Source organism: Corvus moneduloides, chromosome 4 (genome assembly GCF_009650955.1).
Source record: "Corvus moneduloides isolate bCorMon1 chromosome 4, bCorMon1.pri, whole genome shotgun sequence".
Lineage (NCBI taxonomy): Eukaryota > Metazoa > Chordata > Aves > Passeriformes > Corvidae > Corvus > Corvus moneduloides.
In genome coordinates, this window is record NC_045479.1 from 62,282,040 (window position 1) to 62,302,808 (window position 20,769).

Below are 20,769 nucleotides of genomic sequence, written 5' to 3' on the forward strand. Positions count from 1 at the left end.
TGCAGGAATTAACCTCAGGAAGATGATATGCAAGACCTCAGCCAAAAATCTGTTACACTGAGGAATTTCACACTAGTGTTTCCTGTTGATGCTTTGTCGAATGGCACAGTTGTATCATTTAGTTGCCCTCTGTTCCACTCTCCAAGTAAAGAAATCCCATACTGTAAAGCCAAGAGTTATTTATTGATTCACAAGTTTGACTTGAACAAGCGGGACAGAAGCTGGTTTGGATGAACTTCAGTGCTTCTGTTTACGTTCCTAATATTTGTCTTTTGAGTTTCTAAAAATCTTCAGGGCTGTGTCCTTAGCTGCAACTGTGAGAGGGGCTGGTCTGGTTGAGGCTTGTGCTACTTCCCATTGCAGGGTGGACTGGAGATCTGCAGATCCTCCTAGCCAAGAGGTCACGCTGAGGGTAGCTGATGTCTCCTTTGTGGTACTCACATGCAAGTCTTTACAAATACGGAGATTGTTCAGACATGTTACATGATGTAGGATCCCAGATTTTACCTGGGGCCCTTAAGCCATTTAGATGCTACAAAAAGTTGGTCATTTTTTAGTTATGAAAACTTAGAGGTCCAGTTGTAAAGCGCCTGCTTCACCAAATCTGACTTTCCTGCTCTTGTTGACTAATGGTTTTGAGCAGTCATAATTTAAACACTTCTGCAACTCGTATGATCAAGAGGCTTTCCTAAAAGAACCTAAAGTCTTGGAAGTATAGTGTAGGATAAAGAGCATGGCAGACTCTTGACAAAGTTTTGTTCTGAAACCATGCATTGCTCTCTCTCCCATTAACTAATGTCTCCATAATGTGTAGCAGAAAGCTCACCTGAATTAATAAGACTTGCTGGGTCTTATAGACAATTTGGCTAAGAACTGTACTCATAAACTAGAAATACTGATAGACAACAGCAATTTTAGAGTGAAAATGTATTTTTTGTAGTAGTGGTACCAATGTAGCATCAAAGAGCCCCAAATGTACCATTGATGCCTCTCCAGACACAAACCAAAAAAAAAGCCTGTGTCCCAGGAGACTGCCATCCATTTATAAAACAGGGAATAAGCTGGGGATGGGGACATGTGGGAGTAAAAGGAAATAGTGCAGGAGGGGAGAATCCTCATCCTGGTCCTCAGTGCACTCTTCAGTGTAATCATTGATAAGACTTGCTGAAGAGAGCACTAAGGAAGTGTCTGAAGGAAATCATGTGGGCATTTGACAAGCATGGTGGGCAGATTGGGCAAGGGCATGCAAGTTTGGTTGTCTCACCAGCACACATAGTGACAAGCACTGGCAGTAAAGGAAGAGTGGCCCATGAGATGGGGCATATGGGAAATGGTGGAGGCAGGTAAGGATGAGCCATGCAGGGCCTTGAAAATGGGGAAAAAGCAGTGATACTGTGACTATCCCGTAGACTAACTTCAGAAACACAGCAAATTCAGAGTGAAGATTAGATTGAAAGTAAATTCAAGAATGCTGAGATTTGGGAATACATCTTGCCAATTTTCATTTTGCCCTATTCTTGCAGAGCAATAGCTTAACAATTACAGCTAGTGAGTAAGGTAGTGCCAGATTAAATTAAACTATTTGTTGTTTTTTTGGTTTTTTTTTCTCTTGGGATCACCACAGTCCCTGAACAGAACATGGCTTCTTTCCTTTTGGCAACAGGCAGGGGTTGTTATTTAGGAGTACAACAGTTATGGAAGGCTGATAGTCCTATTCCAGTTGCAAACAATGGGAAACAGCCACTGTTGTGAAGTGGCTTCATTCAAGTGCCTTTGTCTTGTGTTCTATTATGAAGGTGATCTGGGAGTAAACTTTGTTAAATTATGTTTAACAGATTTGTCAAAGAATTTTTTTCTCTAAATTAACTTTTCCTTACAAATTAGTTAATGTTTCCATGTTGTAATTTGCACAAGGACACACTAAATGTTCCACATGCATTTAATCCCCTTTAAATAAAATTGAACAGTGCTTTAGTTCTGGACCTACAGCAGATGCTTCCATGGTAACAAGGACGAATATCCTTGTTGCTGTCATTTGGCCCTTTTAGTTACAAATTTTGCATAGCAAGGTAATTTCCTCTTATAAATTATTTAAATGTAAATTAAAATTAAACAGAGAACAAATTTAATCTGGAATTCATAAAAGAGGACTCTGCAACTACATAATCCACAGGATCTCCAGTTTAGGGAGAACTTAATCCAGATAGTTTTAAAACTCATTACGTGTCCATTCCACATTGTGAATAACAAAATAAACACTTGAGAAATTCAGTCTTTAAATACTGGAAGTATGTAGACTACCACCACCAGTGCAAAGCCTTTAATTTAGGAAAGAGGTAACACAGTATGTAAATTGTACTTTAGCTGGCTTTTTCCAAAGACTTGAATTCAAATCTTGGGTTGAACCCAAGAGAAAATGAGTCTGATGGTTTCAATTCTGTCTTTAATCTGTTCAAGCCCTATTCCAAACCCTCAAAATAATCCAACACAGTCAGCAGCCTCCTGGATGCTGAACAAGACTGACAAGGCAGCTGGGCGCAAGGCTGATGAGGGACCACCTCCTGCAGAGCTTCTTTTGCTCCTAGAAAATTTGGCTGGGTGCTCCTTGAGGTTTTTCTTCCTTCAGCAGCCCACCAGGTAAAAAAAAGCAGTAAAAGCAGTGACAGATAGTGATTGCTTGAAAAGTTGAAAGAAAAAACCTGAGGGTGATGGTTATACAAGCAAGGTAAATGTGACAGGTGGGAGAGAATAAGATCATGAGCAGAGGAGCCCTGGCTTGGGCTGGACTCAGGTCATAGAGCTCTTCCACATCTGCTTCTCCCATGGGCAGGTGTCCCAGGTCCCAGATGGGGGCACTGGGGCAAAACATACAAGAAAATGGTGGCACTCCCTCAGAACTTCTTCAAAAGCTGTACCTGTGTTCTGAGCATCTTTCTTACTCTTTTTTAAGGCCATTAAAGGTCAGGAGCTTCTATTACAGGTTTCATAGGTGTTTAGGATAACAGGAGGAGTTAAACCCCAGTCTGAACTTCGCTTCTGCGTAGCTGTTTCACATGAGCCAAAGCCGACATGAGCAGATTGTGATTTGAGCCATACGTTGTGTGGTTCGTTAACACATAAAATATGCATAAATACATATTCATAGATACTATGGAGCTGTGCATAAATGCATAAACACAGCTTTATAGAACTAATAAAATAAATTATGATTTTGAGCTTTTGTAAGGGGTTGATCATACACCACTGTATAAATAATTATTTATACCCCCCTTGCCAAAATACCCATTTATTTATCTTGACAACCTAAATGAAAACTCCATTCAGTAAATATTCTGCTAGACAGCAGAAGGATATACAAATATTAAAAGATAATGGGGTTGTATCTGGTTTCTGTTTATTTTAATAGATCATCAGGCAAGAGATTACTAATTGCATACCCACTATCAAATGCATGCTTACATATAACTTAACACCTGAGATGTTAGTAAGACTTCTGAAGGACTTTCCAGTGCTTGTATGCAGTTCTAGTATCTAGCTCAGTAGGATCTATTTACCTATTTGTTTCCTGAGATGAAGGGTTATGTATAAATCTGAATTATATTTTAGCCTGAATGTTTATTTTTAGTGTATTTATTTGACTGCCTGGAGATAATAGAGGTTTTGTGTCAGATTAATTGACAGATAAAGAATACTTCATTTATGTTCAGCAAATGAAGAAAATTCTGAAAATCAAGAAGCACAATAAACAAATCATTCTTAAAATTCTGCTTAAAATTAGCAATACCTATGAGCGTGAAGGTTAAAATCAGTAAACAAAAGCAATTTCTGAGTCACTTATAAATAACTGCGTAGTACAACTGCTGTTTTTCAAAGAGAAGATATAAAACTGTCTCATTAATTTCTGCTAGTTATAATATAGTTGATGTGTAAATTATTCTGCCTCCTCAGTGGCATATATGGTGTACTGTGTGTATGCTGCATTAACAGAGCAAGGAGAAAGGAGACTTGTAACAAAATCTATTTCCTTTCTGTGATAAATTATCAACACTTCAGGATCTTTCTATTTCTTTGACCTTTCTTTGGAAGAAAAACACTTTAACAGCAATTTGTTTATTTTAGCAGTTGAAACAGCCTTTACATTTTTTACAGTGTGTTATATTTTTAAGTGATATTTAATCTGTGTTATTAAACATAGAGCTGTTGTCATTCAAGTATAGACCAGGAAGTCTCTATTACAAAAATCAGACTTCAAGTACTCACAGTTTTTTCTAACAATATGTAGGCACCTCTAGAAATACAGTCACAAATTACATTCCTCAATATAAATTAATTGCTGAGGTATTGGCAACCATACTTGAAAATTATCAATACAAGAATTTCAATTGTCATTTTATTGCATTGATAAATAAAGCATTATAGAATATGACAAAATGTTTTCTTTTGTACTTTGCTCATAAAAACCCATAGACAAAGATGTACTGAGCAGTTTTCATTTCTTGTCCCACCTTTCTCTTTGTTAAAAATCTAATTATTCCCTTATGTGACACTACCATGACCTTTTTAAGTGCAGAAGATGTGATTGTCATATTTTCCCTTGGCGCGTTATGAAGGGGTTCAGAGACGAGGGCACTGCACAGACGATACTGAAAAGGTCAATGCAATTTGGTATTATTGTATCTCTTTTTTAAATGCTGAGATGTTGTAAGAATGCAGAATTATTCTAATTAATAATTCCTTAATTCACCTTCCAATTTTAAGAAGAGCAAGATGCCACACACACACGAATAAAAGAAGCGTTTGAGAGAATTTTTTTTATCAGTACTTTTTGTAATATGAACAATTCAACAAAATGCCATGTGCTCTGCTTGCATTAAGACCAGGTAGATCTTCTTTAGAAGTTTCTGGTACCTGTTTGTGCCCCAGAGATTTGGCAGACTGTCATTTTATCAGACTCACAAGAAGGTAGAAGTAGGATGGGGAAAGAAGAAAATCTGTACTGTAACCCCCATGTGCTCCTCACAGGCAGCTCCTTCCAGGCCAATACTCCTGGAGAGTTGTGGTGGTCAGGGAATGCTGGGGGAGACACACAGCTTCATTTGGTGCTGCTGAGGTTGTATGTGCAGAAACGCAACAGGAAAAGCAGACGCACTGGGTTTGGGAGCAGGCTCAGGATCCCTGGGATTGCTGTATCACAAGAGCTTGTTGCCTCTAGAGCTATTTGTTATGCAGTTTGGACTAAATATGGCAAATACAGCCTTTTCACTCACACACTTGAGGCCCAAAGTTTACTGTATGGCAATGCGTAGCAATTTTACATACAAATACCTCTTTTGGCAAAAATTCAAGCACAGAGATCTGATGTGTTTCACAGCACAAAACTTGTACTTCTACAAAATCCCCGTAGCAATATTTGGTATACTACTGAAGTTATTTGCAGACACAGTTGTATGTGGGCCAGACATAAGGGCAATACTTTAAAACAGAAATAAACATCCAGAGATGTGGCACATGACTTTTCAATGCAAACACTTATTACCATGGTCTGCAGTGGGTTTGTAGGGAAGCAGGTATGAGACTAGGACACAATAATTGTTGGGGCAGGGCAAGAAAGATAAAAGATGACCATCTGGTTTTTATTTCATTTCAGGCATCAGTGAGTCCTTAGATAAGTACAGCTCATGCTGAGATCTGGCGGTGTGTGAACACTGTACAAACCCAACATAACCTCAGCTTCCTTCTGCCCACAGCACAGCTGCCAGTCCGATGGGAACTCCATCTACTTCCATGGGACAGAGGGCAGCGAGTTCAATTTCGCCACTACCCGCGACGTGGACCTCTCCATGGAGGATGCCCAGGAGCAGTGGGCAGAAGAGTTTGAGAACCAGCCCAAAGGGTGAGTGTCCCCAACCCGAGCAGGGCCCTGCAGAGGTGAGCAGCATCACTCCAGGGATGAGGAGATGGGATAAACAGAGAATTGCATTTTATCTTTGCTCTGTAGTCAGGGAAGATTGTGACTAAGATAAATAGCAATACTGTAAATAGCACCTGATTGCAGATTTTAGGAAGAAACAAGTTCAGGAAGTCCAGGAGGAACAGTTTGTGTCTGGACCATCCTGCCACCACTGTTTTTAATGAAAAAAAGTCGTATTTGTGACTTATGTAGCTATTCTAAGGAAACATATGATGTTGATCTGCTTTTTTAATTCACACCAGGGTGTTGTTAACAAATTCATGTCCATATGAAATCAAATTCCTCAAGAAATTCACCCCCTCTGGATCACTGCTGTGAGCTGCACTTTACTGAGAGAGCTCCTGCTTATACAGATGCCTGTAGGTGCTGGAGGAGGAAGAGGAGGAGAAGGTAGAGGCAGGACAACTGAAGCAGCAGTCTATTCTCATCTAGCAGCACCAAGAGCATAGCCACACCTGCTGGACAAGAGCTCAGGGTCTGGCTGATAATTCACTATATCTCTTTTGGATATATACATTGTGATTCAAAGGTTCCCTGTAAAGGCATATCCAGCAGGGACTGCTGCAAGGACACAGAAAATAAACAAAACTGTCTAGGACAACAATATTACTACTCTTACCAAAACATGAGTGAGCTTTAAAAAATGTGTCCTGATAAAGAAGTTTCATTTTGTATACCTCATTGTATAAATTCTGACAAAAAGGAAATAACCATCAGTAGGGTCTTGATTCTTTTCTGTTAAAAAAAAAAAAAAAAAAAATCATTAGTTCCTGTAACCCCAGGGCAATGAGAAACATACACTGCTAATTTATGGGTCTCCACTGAATGTTGATTTTAACCTACAAAGTACTTCAGATCATTAGCAACTGATTCAAATGCTGCCTATGCTGTGCTGAAAGTAAAGAGCACCTTTTAAGAAATACATGCTAATGTGTCCTGGGGACACGTGGTATATTTGGGATTTACAGAAAAAAATACTCTCTGTGAACTCTGTCCCAGTTCAAATAATCAGCCAATAGCATCAGGTGCTGCTTCAGACAAAGGGAAGAAAATGAGCACGTGTGTGTTGTGTTCTACGTGACCACGTGGGACACTTTTGAGATGTGGTGAAAAAACAGGATGGGAGTGCTGTCTGTGGACATCTGCCCTGTCTCTAGATCTTGTCTCTGCTGGACTGGGTGTTTAGTTGAGTACTTGCAACCCTGGTTAACAAATGCACAGTTTCTTCTGAATTAGGAAAATTACACTTTCCCTATCACAACTGCAGGTGGGCGAGGGAGGGTGCAGCCAGCAGATGCCTTCGATTCTGTTAGTCTGTGTCCCAGCAACCAGGTCCTGATCTGCCCCCACTCTGCCAGCCCAAGGCCTCACAACTTTTTCCTTTTTTTTTTCTTTGGAAATGTTACTCTATATTAGAAACTTCCTTCTTTCAATTGTTCTATAAGAATGGAGATTTAAATTGCATGCTGCCATAAATAAACACCGAACTCGGGTGATGTTATGAACTACATCCTAATCATATAAAATTGTCACCGCTACTGTTCCTCTTTTCAATGTTTCTCTGAAGTTGGTGTTGGGAGCTGTATATAAATGCAAATATATATGAGTTTCCTTGATCACTTCTTAGAGAAATATTTTCAAATGCTATTTGAACTATACTTGGAATACAGTTTTATTGTAATCAAACAGTCACAGAGCACGGTATACCTGAGATAGAGCTTGCAGGAAGTTCTCTTTGTCATGTCAGCTGGAGCCTGCCAGCTCCCAAGGTCTAAGGCAAAAGCATCCCTCATGAGGGAGAGCAAAAGGAAGCTCAGGTGTAGGGGCCACCACTACTCTCCTCTGCACCAAATGCTCTCGGAGATGAGGGCAGAGGAACTTATTGCTGTTCTTAATAAGCAGTTGATTGGTATTTTTTGCATGTACCACCTAAAGTCGGAGGCTATGTGGATGGTGTTGCTGTTTTAAGTACCAGACATATTTCTGCTGTTGTTCTGCTTCTCTTTAGTTGCATGAATTAGAGCCTGATCCTAAAAGTGGATCCCCGTATCAGGCTGCGTTTGTCTCTAGCAGGCACATTGTTGCTTTGGACATTCATGTCCAGTTGGTCTAGTTTAGGTCCATAAATCACCTGTTTTATAAAGAAGAATTCCAAGAGTCATGAGAGGGTTAAATGAATTAAAATGTAAATGTTAGTTCATGCCATAACCCAGGATCCTTCTCCATTTTCTTTACTGGCAGTGTGTTGATGTATTTCTATTAAAGTGCCTTTTTTAAAAAAAAAGATGTAGAATTCTCTGGTTTTCATTTCTGATGCTGCCTAAAAAGAGAGGATCCCTGGAAACACCCATGAACTGCATCATTCATGACCCCGAGCTGTTTTGTGGGTCACTACAGAGAGTGTTTTAATTGAGCTAAATAGAGCATACAAAAGATCAATGGAGCATTGTGAGATTTTTTTTGTGTAAGTTAAAGTAGGCACAACTGTTTAATTCTGTTCTTGCCTTCAGCTCAGGAGACCCATTTTCAAAATTGTGTTTTGATTATATTGCTCATTACCTTTAAAAAAATCTGCACAATAGAATTAGGGTTAGATTAAACTGTGCTTCCATTAAAATATTTATATCATAAAGCTTTTCAGTGATGTTAAGCTTGCTAATTCCTGTGTAAATGACTGACAGTTTTAAAGCAGCATTTCCAAACCAGCATGTCACCAGTCTGTCTCAGCTTAGGTCCATAGGGAAACTGGCAGCTTTTAAGATCCTAGAAATGCATTTTGAAGCCATTGGAATGGTTAAACTAATAAATGGACTGTTTAGTTCTTGAAATGACAGGTTTTGGAATTGTCATATGGCACATACCTGCTAGAGATTGTTTCTGGTGGAAGGAGACAGGAAGAGACTGCCTCCCACAAAGGTTTCTGAACTTCCATGTTTTCTCATTCCTCCTGAATAATGCTGGATAGTTAAGTGATTGGATTATCAGGATTTAGTGATTCTAAATAATTTCATTGTTTTATCAACCTTATAATTCTTAAATACTTCATTATGAATTAAGACTTCTACATGAATAATAACAATGTATCAGATCAAAATGCACAAGTTTTCAACACTTTCTAATATTTCAAAACATTTTGATCGAGTTTTGAAGTAACCATCACTTTCATGATGAAAATGTATTTTCAATGTAAAATAATTGGAAAATTCTGCAACAGCTCTTTTAATTATCACTGAATAAAAATAAGATAAAATGTTGTACAGAAAAACTGAGAAAGATAGTATCATCACATATTAGAAACACAGCAGTCTTTTTTTCATACTCTGTTCATGTGTTAGTTAAAAACTGTTACCCTAAATGCTCAAAAAGATGAAAAGAGAGCGTTTTCAGCTATTACCTACATATTTCATATTTGTATAGCAGATAGGGTGGACATGTGCCTTTTCAAGTTTCATTGATCTATAAATCTCTTATTATGCAAAATGAAGCAGAATGCATTTATTTTTTAAATATTTTAACACCAGAAAAAAATGATGAAGATTGTAGAACAATACAACACTGCATATTTGGTAACAGCATTCATTAAAAGCCTCATTTTTTTATTAATTCATGCATTTCTGCAAAATTCTTTTAAATATTTACATTAACTTTGCCTTAGTTGAGCCAACTGAGTTTAAATGCTAATATTGAGTACGTAAATAATGGCATAGGGATCACATTCGAAACACTGCATTTTTTGTCCTATGTAAGAGTAGAAACAGCTACTTTTGTAAGTACAAGTGAACCCCTATGACATGTTTTGTATGAGTTTATCAGTAATGTGCTGCTGCATGTTCTCCACGCATTGTTGGCCTCTGCAGGTGGGACATCTTTGGAGCTGTCATTGGTACTGAATGTGGAACTCTGGAATCTGGCTCAGCTATGGTATTTCTCAGAGATGGAGAAAGAAAAATATGTACTCCATACATGGACACTACAGGTTATGGGAACTTGAGGTTTTATTTCAGTATGGGTGAGTATAAATTCCTAATGTAATACAAGATGTGAAGCATGTGAGATTTACATTATGCAGTGCCCCAGCCCCACAGTTGAACAATTCTCATGTGAAGAAGCATCTTCTTGTATATACTAATTTCACTCAGTGCCCTTTAATCCATACTTAGAAGAGACAGTCATATCTTTGTCATCTTTAGAGGTTTTACAGGTACCTCTCATATCCTCCCACAGTCATATCCATGTAGACCCTGGTGTTAATCCATCAGAGTCAAGAGACTTGCACATGAGGATGAGATGGGAGTAGCACAGAGGTGGGGCAGCCTTCCCTGATGAACCCATGGAATACTTTCACCTCAAAAGCTCTTACTCCATTTGTAAAATCCTTCCTCTGCTAATGCGTTGGCCTAGGGTGAGATTCACATGGAGTGTGCTGTAGTGTGCTGTGGTCTTGGAGGAGGTGTGTTCTACATGTGGCATCCCTCATGAAAAGCACTGGTGGGGTGTTAGCATCATCTGTGGACCTTCCTTACTGGGGCAGAGTACGACATCAGTCATTTACCAGGGCTAAGAAAGCAGCCAAGAACCAACCTGTCCTGTCACTTCCCCTCCCCACTGTTGTTGTCAGTGCAACTGCACTAGTTTGATGTTGCAACAGATCAAAATCCCCATGAACATGGTAGTTAACACCCACAGTATTTTTCCAGAACTTTTATTTTGCACATACAGGAAGTTCCGTGAGGTTATTCTCTCAACACCATGTTTAGAGAAAGTGAGGATTTTTGCTTAAAAGAGAATAATAGAATAATAAAGGAGGAAGCAGAGAATAAACCTGTGACCTCCACAAGCAACCTTCTGTATCAACAAGAAAAAACACACTTTATTTAATGAGGGGAAGACCTCATGTTGTCCTAAATTGTTGCACATCTCCTCTGTGTTACATGAATTATGAATAAAGCACAGGAAAAAGAGGATGCTTTTTCCCATTTCTTCCAAGCATTACAACACCTGCAAGAGAAACAGGAAAGAAATTTTGTCAACCTTCTGAACTTCGGGGAGAAGTTGTCAGCAGATGCAGGCTCAGAGGATAGTGGGATATTGTTTGAAAAAATGTATTCTGTGCATATTTTTAAATTAAATAAATAATAGTTTAAACATTCAGGCAAGGAGAATTTGAAAGGAAAAATGGATGTTCCTCATTATGGTATAAAACACATTAAAAATGCACATCTTATCCAGTTCTCTGGACTGCTTTTCCTAGTCCATTACAAACTGGCTGCTTGTAGCAAATAAAAATCAGAGAAAGTGTTCCAATGTATGTAGTCTTTCTACTCTGCAGTCTTTTCAAAGAAGCTTCCTCATTCTGTTTTTGTTTCTATTTTGGGGTATTTTTTTTAATACCTGCAGTACCTTTAACGTACAGGAAAATAATTAATTATTAATTCCTGTTTCAAATACAGAAACTTTGTTTTAGAAACTTCTTTTGCATAATACCAAACTAGTGAGATGATGTTCATCTTGTAACTATAATGCAGAACTTAATGCTCATATTTGCCAATACATCCACTCTTTCACAGAAAGTTAATGGGTATTTTGGGTTCTACTGATATGAAGGTATTTCAAATGCTTCCCTGCTCCAGTTGGGCAAGCATGCCACAAGTCTTTTGTGTGGTACGATAGATTCCATCCAGCCAGCCATCCCTTTGGATATGGTGTAGACAGTAGAAGGAGCAGCACAGCAAGTTCTCAGCTGCCAAACTATCAGCTGAGAAGTATTTAAGAGATTGTTACATACCTACGTGTGACTGCATGACATGTGAGGAGTAAATAGCAGTTTACAAATGACAACTCAAAAGCAGAGCATTTCTATGTAAATAGGATTTAAAGCACACAGATAGAAGTATTGCTTGAGGCACAGCATTTTCTATTAAACTTGTTTTGATAAGCTGATTAAAAGAGGTACTTGAGGTTTTCCTAATCGTCAACCCCCTTGATCTCTGCCATGGTGTATCTGATCAAACAGTTCCTATACACTATGTCCTTGGGGATGGTGTTCTTTTGTTTCAGATCCCAAGTTAAATAGCATCTGATTGTAATTATTTTCATAATTATGGCTGCATATATGATTCCACTTTCCAATAACAAGGGCTTCAATTAATTTTTTTCTCACTCAAATGTGTGTTGTACAGGGGGAACTTGTGATTCTGGAGAATCCCATGAAAATGATGTCATACTGTATGCCAAGACTGAAGGCAGGAGGGAACACATACCTCTTGATACCCTGACCTATGCTGCTTACAAGGTAAGTCATCGTGAACGAAGCAGGTGGATGGGATGGATAGACCATTCTCTTTTCAAGCCATCACAGGAATATTGTGTGTTGAATTCCACAGGGACACTCAAACATGACCTTCCAAACACATGTGCAGACCCAGGAGCAATCAGGTGCCTTTGCAGCACAGCTCTGCAGTTACTGCTGGTCACTCCAGCCCCAGGCAGAACTGTGCACTGTTGGCCAGGACTGGGGAAGCAGGCAAGCAAGCGATGGGCAGAAATTGTCAGTTATCAGCTGAAAACTTCAGTGGTAACATCTCCTCACAAAAAATTACTGCTTTTTCCACTCAAGCTTGTTCTAGCCACAGTGTGATACTGAGGAGCGGGGTCCTGAGAGGGTCAGTCGTGGTGGTGTCAGTGGCTGGGAGAGGGTCTGCAGTGGTGCAGGCTCAGTGGGGACTCAGTGGGGACTGGTGGACTCAGCTGTGGGAGGTGGCTGCAGGCAGACTGCACAGGCAGCATCTCCTCTGCCCAAAGTGCAGCCGCCTTCCAACCACATCCACCACCCTCAGGCAGGACAATAAAGACCTTGAACTTGCCTTCAGGATCCTTCCTGTCTAGGGCAAGGGAGCACTTAGATCATGTCCACCCTGAATAACCCAGCCCTGAGGTCTCCTTGTTCTGCTGCTGTAAAACAGGCAAAATTTGGTATTTCACACATGTGCATATGGATACACTAGATATTGAAGTGCAGTGTGCTTACATATTGTGAGGGAAATGTGGTGGTAAAGATGCAGCTGTTTTCAAGCACAGGTCTGTGAGCATTTTGTCTGTAACTTTAGCACTTAGAAACCAAGTGTTTACAATAGCGTTTGGCCTGAGTTTGGTTGAGTCACTTGCATTGTTTCATTGTGCGTGGCTTCCCTCCTTGCCTGCTTCTGTGTGAAAGACAGGGTAGAACTTTTGTAAAACTAAGGAAATTGTAATTGTGAAATAATAAAATATTAATTAGAGAACTTGGGGAGAGATAGGATCTGAAACTACATGGAATTCATTGTGGAAGTTTTTTAAAACAAGCAGTTTTAAAGCTGACATCCTCTTCTGACATAATAAAGTTCTAATTTCATTGCTTTAGGACAAAGGCTAAGCTTTGTAAAGCAGTGCTTTCATTTATTTCAGCAACATAACATCCTCCCCACTTATGCCTGTGAACTCCTGCTGTTACTCCATTCTCACGTATCCAGAGTAGACATGCCACTACCCTGCCTTAGCTTCTGGGAGCTGTAAGGCTCCAGGACAAACATCATCTTCCCTTCCCAGCTGAAACTGACAACATAAACTTGCCCTTTTCAGAACACAGAAGGTACAGTCTTTTCTTCTGTGGCTTTACAGCCAAACAATCCTATCCCTCTGAGGTGATAAGCATCACTGGTATCCAGGGTGTTAACACCTGTGCACATAATAGTAAATTATTTCATTTGGGATCATGTGTTGAAAAAGGTGGCTAAAAAAGCTAACAAAATGAAGGAAGGAGAGAGAATAGCACATTTGGTCCAGCACAATTAGTGTCTTTGTTCTTTTTAATGGTACCTTGTGACCTTTTTAACTTACTTAAGTCTTATTTAATTTCTTTTAAAGGTGCCATCTTTGGTTTCTGTTGTCATTAGTCCAGACCTGCAGACTCCTGCAACCAAATTTTGCCTGAAGCAAAAGAGTCACCAAGGCCACAACAGGAATGTCTGGGCTGTGGATTACTTCCACGTCCTTCCGGTGCTCCCTTCCTCGGTGACTCACATGATCCAGTTTTCCATCAATTTGGGTTGTGGAACTTATCAACCTGGTAACAGGTAAAACTGGCAAAATAATTCTTTTGATTATCAGCTTTCTAGTATATTTTGGTTTACAAAATCTATATGAGGATTTGGAAATCTTTTTTCAATAAGAAGGGATCCCACTAATAATGACAAATATAAGCTGCTCAAAAGCTAATGTTTCTCTTGATCTTTACAGGCCCAGATTTATGTACCTCACGTGCAATAAAGAGTCATTTAATAGCTTTCCAGGTCAAAACTTGCTTTTCTTAGCCCATAATTCTGAAATATGCTCATGATTTCAGAGTGACTTTTGCTTCAGTTTCTAATGGATATGAGATTTACTTCTTAATACTGTGTAAGGAGGAAAGCATTAAAGGCAGCAGCAGAAAGCTGCACTGCTGACCTCTCCAAGATTACTGATGCCACAAGCATATCTAATTCTTGTAAGACTGGTGATAAATGACCCTCATCTTAATGACCATCAGTGTGAGGGTCTCACTGTCTGTAGGCTGATCACAGAACTCTTTTGCTGGCTTTACTTCTTCAGGACATTCGGCGTGAATTTTTCCATGGGGAAAGGGAGAGAAGGGAGTCATTTTAGGCTCCATGTTTTGTAGAATCATCGAAATGTTGGTTGGAAGGGACCTACACAGGTTATGTGATGAAACCTGCTGCTGCAGGAGGGATTGTTACTGGGCAGGTCAGACATGGCTCTGCCTGTCCCTGACTTGAAAAATCTTCATGGATGGATGCTGTGCTACCTCTCTGAGTGACCTGCTCAATTGAAAAAGTGTTTCTTAATGTACAATACAAAACTATGAAGACATGTCTTTATGATTATTGTCCTTTGTGGTGTGTCTGTGACACTATTGAGGAGAGTTTGACTCTGATTTCCTTGTGAGTGCCCTCTGCAGCATCACAGGATGCTGTAGCTCACCCCTCCTCACCAGGCTTAGCAAGCCAGCTCCTCAGCCCACCCTAGCTTAGTGCTCAAAGCCATGGACATTTTGCTCATCCTTTACTCCGCTCTCAAAATCTTTAATATCCTTCTTCAAACAGGGAACCCAAAACCAAACTGCCCACTGCCCCTCTTTCCTTATATACACATGCAAATATTTGTCTTGGTATTTTATGAGGATTAAGTTACTTTACATTTTGCAGAGTTGAGAGTTTAAAGTAACTGATCGTAAGTGCTTTTATTTGTGTCCCATGGCATCTACTTCCAGCTGGAAAGAGCTCCATTTACACTGACAGTTCTTGCATCCATGCAGGGTAGCAGAATTCAAGTGGAAGCAAAAATCAAGGCACTGCGCTTTTATTTGATAGGAAGAGAAGGCAGCAACATTTTCCTACATGAAAAGTGTAAACACTCCTGGCCAGTAAACATGTTATATAAAGGCCCTGTTCTCAGTCTGTTTTCTGATGGAGATTAGTATATATTTTGAAAGAGTAATATTCTTCCTTCATTAAACGATTTCTGAAGGAGAAGTGAGCTTCTCCATAACTAAAGAAGCATTAGATCACCATTTTCCCTATTTGTATTTCCCAAATATTGCAGCATTTCACATCTCCCAGTCTTCAGCATTATTCATAATGCGTTCATTACTGCAAATGTGAGAGACTTATACTGAATATATGCAGTAAAAATGACCCTCTAAGGTATCTCTACAGCTAAACCTGAAATAAATTAGTCAAAACCTCCATAAACTGTTTTAATAGACACAATATCGCAGTGATGATACATTTAAATACAGTAATACTGTCAGCAAATTATCATAAAAAGAAAAATTCAGATCAAACAATTTAATATTGAGGAGATGAATTATGACTTTTATAATGTCCCACTGACATTACTTAAAATAAAACAGAATATTACAAGCTAATTATATGGAGGAAATTACAAGAGTAATTCAGTACAATACTAAATCTGTAGTAAATCAAGCACTTTCTATATTACTTTTTCAAGGTCTTCAGAGTGTAAGGCATCTGAGAATTTCCTTATACTCATAGGTTGTAAACAATTTTGGGGTTTTTAGCCCAGGAAAGAGCCAGCTAGTGCATGAACAGCTAGTGGTCTTTTACCACCTTCTGCAGATGTAATACCTGGCAGCTATAGGTGTCCTGTGCTCTCATGATGCTGTCTAGCTCTGATCAATCCAGGTTTTCTCCTCATATCTGAAACTATTTCAGTATGAAATATAAACGTAATGCAATTTATTTAACAGCAGGTCCATAAAAACACTGGCTAGATGGAGACCAAACAAGAACTCTGTCTTCAGGCAATCCTCAGTCTATAAACCTCTGAGGTTTTAAACACTCATGAGACTTTGTCTCGTGTTTGCATTTGCCAGATTTTTTGTATTCAAAGTCCGCTTAAAATTATTTCCTATTTCCTCAAGAGTTATTAGAAATAGCAGATTTGGTGGTTTCTCAATGTTAGTTCTTGTGCATTGAGATCTATGCCAGGTACCCTCATGGTGTCTTTCTCATTTCTTTCCTTCAATGTGTTACCAGTGTCAGCTTGGAGTTTTCAACCAACCATGGCCGCTCATGGTCACTGCTCCACATGGAGTGTTTGCCTGAGATCTGTGCTGGGCCCCACCTGCCCCACAGTACCATCTATGCCTCTGAAAACTACAGCGGGTGAGTGTTCTCTGCAAAACAGGGGTGCAAGACTAAAGAAGTGAATTGTAGGTGGCAGAGGAAAGCAGCAAAGCACGCAACTCTGTGTCATCGTTCATTTTTGATTCACTGAGGACAGTGAGGAAGGAGTGTTCTGGGCTCACTGGCTACCCAGTAATGAAACTTGAAATGTATGGGGCTGCTTCTGTGGTAAAATAATAATTTTTTTATGATAACGACAAATTTTAAAAAATCCAATAATCCACCTTTGGACAGCATGTTGACAATAAGAAGAAAACTTGTACCGTGTCAAAGCCACAGAAATTTTCTTCTTAGTCAGAAAAAACACCACTCAAAGCTGTATTTACATCCCCAGACACATTTACTCACGCGGAATCCCAGTACTGGGTTACAGTGAAGCACATCCTCTGTACTTCTGCTGATGGAGATGGTTGTTAGTGTCACTTTCTTGTATCAGCCCTTCTCAGCTCTAAGTCTCTTCTCTGCCGTTCTCACTGAAAAATGAACTGTGGCGTCTTGCTGCATAGCACAAAATCCCTGTGTATCCCAACTTCCATAAGACTTACAAAATAAATAGCATTGCTGTAATCTGATGACACACAGCCCCTACTCTCATCCAGTTTTCATAGGAACATTACTCCTGGTGTGTGCAGGAAGTGCAGCCTCCGTGAATGATAGAGAATGATGGCCCAGACTGCAGCAGGCCAAATCCTCTGGACCACTCTTCTCACCCCCCGAGGTTTTCCACCAAACAGAGTTCAGTCCTGCTGAAGGTTCAGGTTAGGTGATATTCAATGTGATGGAAAAGTCACTATAGCAAACGAGGTTATGGTCTTTGCCAATTTCGTGAATTCCTACATGAATGGCTGAGTTTTATAACATAATAACTAACTTTCATATATTGTATGAAAATACAGGCTGTGTTCTTCTTTTACTTTGTATTTTCTAGAGCTGCCATGAATTTAAGCTTCATTTGAGCAGATGTTAAAATTAAAGCTTCTCACAAAGCTTCAAGAATACATAAACATATCTGCAAAATATATAGTTGCTTAAAGTAACTATCAGTGTAAAATGCTAGAGTTTGTGTTGTATGTATTTCAGGTGGAACCGAATAACTATTCCCCTTCCCAATGCCGCACTGACAAGTGACACCAGGATTCGATGGAGACAAACAGGACCAATCCTTGGAAATATGTGGGCAATCGATAATAGTTAGTATTCTTATCATCATGACACATCAGAAAAGTAAATTTTATATGCTGCTCCAAGTAAACATATTTTCCACAATCACCAGTCAATGGATTTACAGTTTGTTAAATTCCTGTTCTGCTTAGTTGCATTTGGTAGCAGGTGCATTTTGAAGCTAGAGAGAGATTCTGCCATCAGAAAAGACAATGGTCTAGTAGAGTATCTTTCTTTTTTTTTTTTTTTTTCTTTTATTTGAATGCTTTCCAGGAAAAAATATTGGTGGCAGGGGCTTAGTATAACATTTCTTCTGTCTGCTGAGTCCTAATTGCATAAATAGGTTCCACACTGGCTGTGTGGAACTGCACCAGCCTGAGCAACAACTGCAGCATCTGGAACGTATTTTTGCTTCTGGACATGGAAGACCATCTTCAAGCAATGCTGCTACCAAAACACTGACAAACCTTTACATTGTTTACCGTATTTTCAGGGAAAAGTACCATCTGTTTCAGGGAACTGTTCTCTTAGAAAATTATTTTTCACATACCTTTTCTTTAAATGGATGTGAAGAACACGGAGGAATTTATATTTATATGACTTATTGCGGAGGATAACCAGGACCAGAATTAAAAAGAAATACTTTAAAGGACAGAAGAGGTATTTAGGAACACAGGATAAAATGTATGAAATGAAGAAATAAGTATCATTGAAAGGGCTAACTAAGAGTAACTGCAAATTTTTTTAGCTTTCTTGTTAGCCCTAAATGATTTGGAATGAAGTAAACTATATCCTGAATTTGTTTGGCTAGAGGCGTGAAATACGTAAGTTAGAGATTCACAGTGATGTACAATAGCCTGTGAAATTTTGTAGTGATTCCCAGTAAGGTTTGATATGGTGCCTAGGAAAAGTAAATAGTTACATTTTGGAGAATTCTTAAAATAGATTGATGCCTAGTTTTGAAAATAAAATCTTGGAGCTGTTAAGGAGATGTCATAAAGGAAATTTTGTCATTAAAAATAATGAAAAGTGTTCTCTTAATCATAATCGGAAGTAGCATCATCTTGACATTCTGGATATGGTATTAATGCTTCTCTTTAGGGATATGATATACATCAAAAAGAAAATAAAATTAAGGGAAAAGATAGGTGTATAAACATAAGATGTCTGTGAGTATCTGCAAAGATGAGTTGCTATCTCACAAAATGCAGACTCTAAGTGTTGGAGACACTCACGAGGGGTTCACAGAAACCACAGCAAGATGAAATCAGTCCAAGGATACCAATTCCTTACAATAGAACAAAACAAGATTTTGAAAATCATTTGACAATTCATTTATCTGCACAACCTTTGCTTATAGAACAAAGTACAACTCCATGAAAGGATGCTGCATGCTCCTGTGTGCACCATCTCAAAAAATCTGGCTAGAAAGTGCCTGCTCTGAATTTGAGGTGCAGAACCATGATATAGGAATCAAGTCTTAAAGATGTATTTCTGAGGTTTTGAATGCCTCCTTTGTTAAATACTTGTGACACTGAAGCTTTACACTGTATTGTAGGGAAAAACTCATAAATATTGGCAAGCCTTGCAAATTCTTGAAGAGAGGAAAATTTTCAAAGATTTGGCACTCTGACTTTTAGCTTCACAACTGTTTCCTATGTGAATTAAGTTTTAAATGAAATCTGGAATCTGGCCATCTTTTAGAAACTCTGGAAAAATGCCAATTTCCGTAAAGTTTTTCATTTTGAATGACATCATTACATCTTTAACCCTTCTACTTTTACCACCCCCTCAAAAAGACCTCAAAAGACACAAATAAATCAAACAGACAGAACAGAATTTTTGCACCCTGAGAAGTGAGAAAATCTAGAAATCACATGAAATCTGATGAGGACTAAGTTATAGGGAGCAGCTAACAAGGATTTAGAGTGTGTCTGCTGGGGAGAGCTGACACCCTGCTTGGATGGGCAACATTATAAAACTAGGAAAAGGAAAAAGTACTGCTTCTTATAGAATATTTCAAATTGGTGGCTATTTCTTCCCAATGTCACGATGCAAGTGGATAACGCCAAGTAATAGGCATTCTTCAACAGAGGATATGACATTGCTCATGGTTAAGGCCTTTTAGCATGTTGTATTGAAATGATATTGCCCACAACTTATGACTTTTCTTTATTGTAGTGCAAGAGGTTATACTGAGATTTGCTCATCTTTCCATCCTTTGTATTTTTCACAAAATATCAACACTGTTGATTAGAAATCATTGGAGGAAGATGAAGCAAAAGAGTAAAACAAGTCTGGTGTATTTTTGGGCACATAGGATGTGGAGCTTTGTTCCATTTAAAAGAATGAGTGAAAGAGTATGATAATTAATAGTTACTTAAGACATACCAGGGCAGGTTCTTATTCCCCAGTGAAGTAAAGGATGTAGATTTCAATGAGAGAAGCAGTGACATGACCAATACATAGATAGGATTGCATCTCCAAACTAAGCTGAAAGGAATGTCAATGAAGAATGAAGAAAAAGGTCAATGCCTACAAAATTATTTGATCTCATTCACAGGCTTGGTAATTAAAACAGTACTAGTACTTGAGCCAGAGATAGACATGACACATTAGATAATAAATTATCCCTGACTATCCTTGACACTGTCAAATGCATTCTATCCTTTCATAGACCTTTTCCAGGTAATGGGATTAAGATAAATACAATAACTGTATGATCAGATCTGTATTCTTTCTGTATTCATCATACTCTGTTGATCAGGTAGCATAACCCTCCATTTAACTGATTTCTCTTCTCTGCAGTTTATATTGGTCCATCTTGCCTCAAATTCTGCTCAGGGCGAGGACAGTGTACTAGAAATGGTTGCAAGTAAGTGTTATAATTCAGTA

The 20,769-nt window shown here is 38.9% G+C and overlaps 1 protein-coding gene across 3 annotated transcripts in view; it reads left to right on the forward strand.

The window, feature by feature from the left end:
- RELN (reelin) overlaps positions 1 to 20,769 on the forward strand; it is a 274,847-nt gene that overhangs the window by 156,345 nt on the left and 97,733 nt on the right. For all 3 annotated transcript variants that reach the window (XM_032106018.1, XM_032106019.1, XM_032106017.1), the window contains exons 11-17: positions 5,748 to 5,893; positions 9,829 to 9,980; positions 12,151 to 12,263; positions 13,874 to 14,082; positions 16,564 to 16,692; positions 17,794 to 17,903; positions 20,683 to 20,749. In XM_032106018.1, coding sequence (XP_031961909.1) covers positions 5,748 to 5,893; positions 9,829 to 9,980; positions 12,151 to 12,263; positions 13,874 to 14,082; positions 16,564 to 16,692; positions 17,794 to 17,903; positions 20,683 to 20,749 — 926 coding nt within the window. The remainder of the gene's footprint in view (positions 1 to 5,747; positions 5,894 to 9,828; positions 9,981 to 12,150; positions 12,264 to 13,873; positions 14,083 to 16,563; positions 16,693 to 17,793; positions 17,904 to 20,682; positions 20,750 to 20,769) is intronic.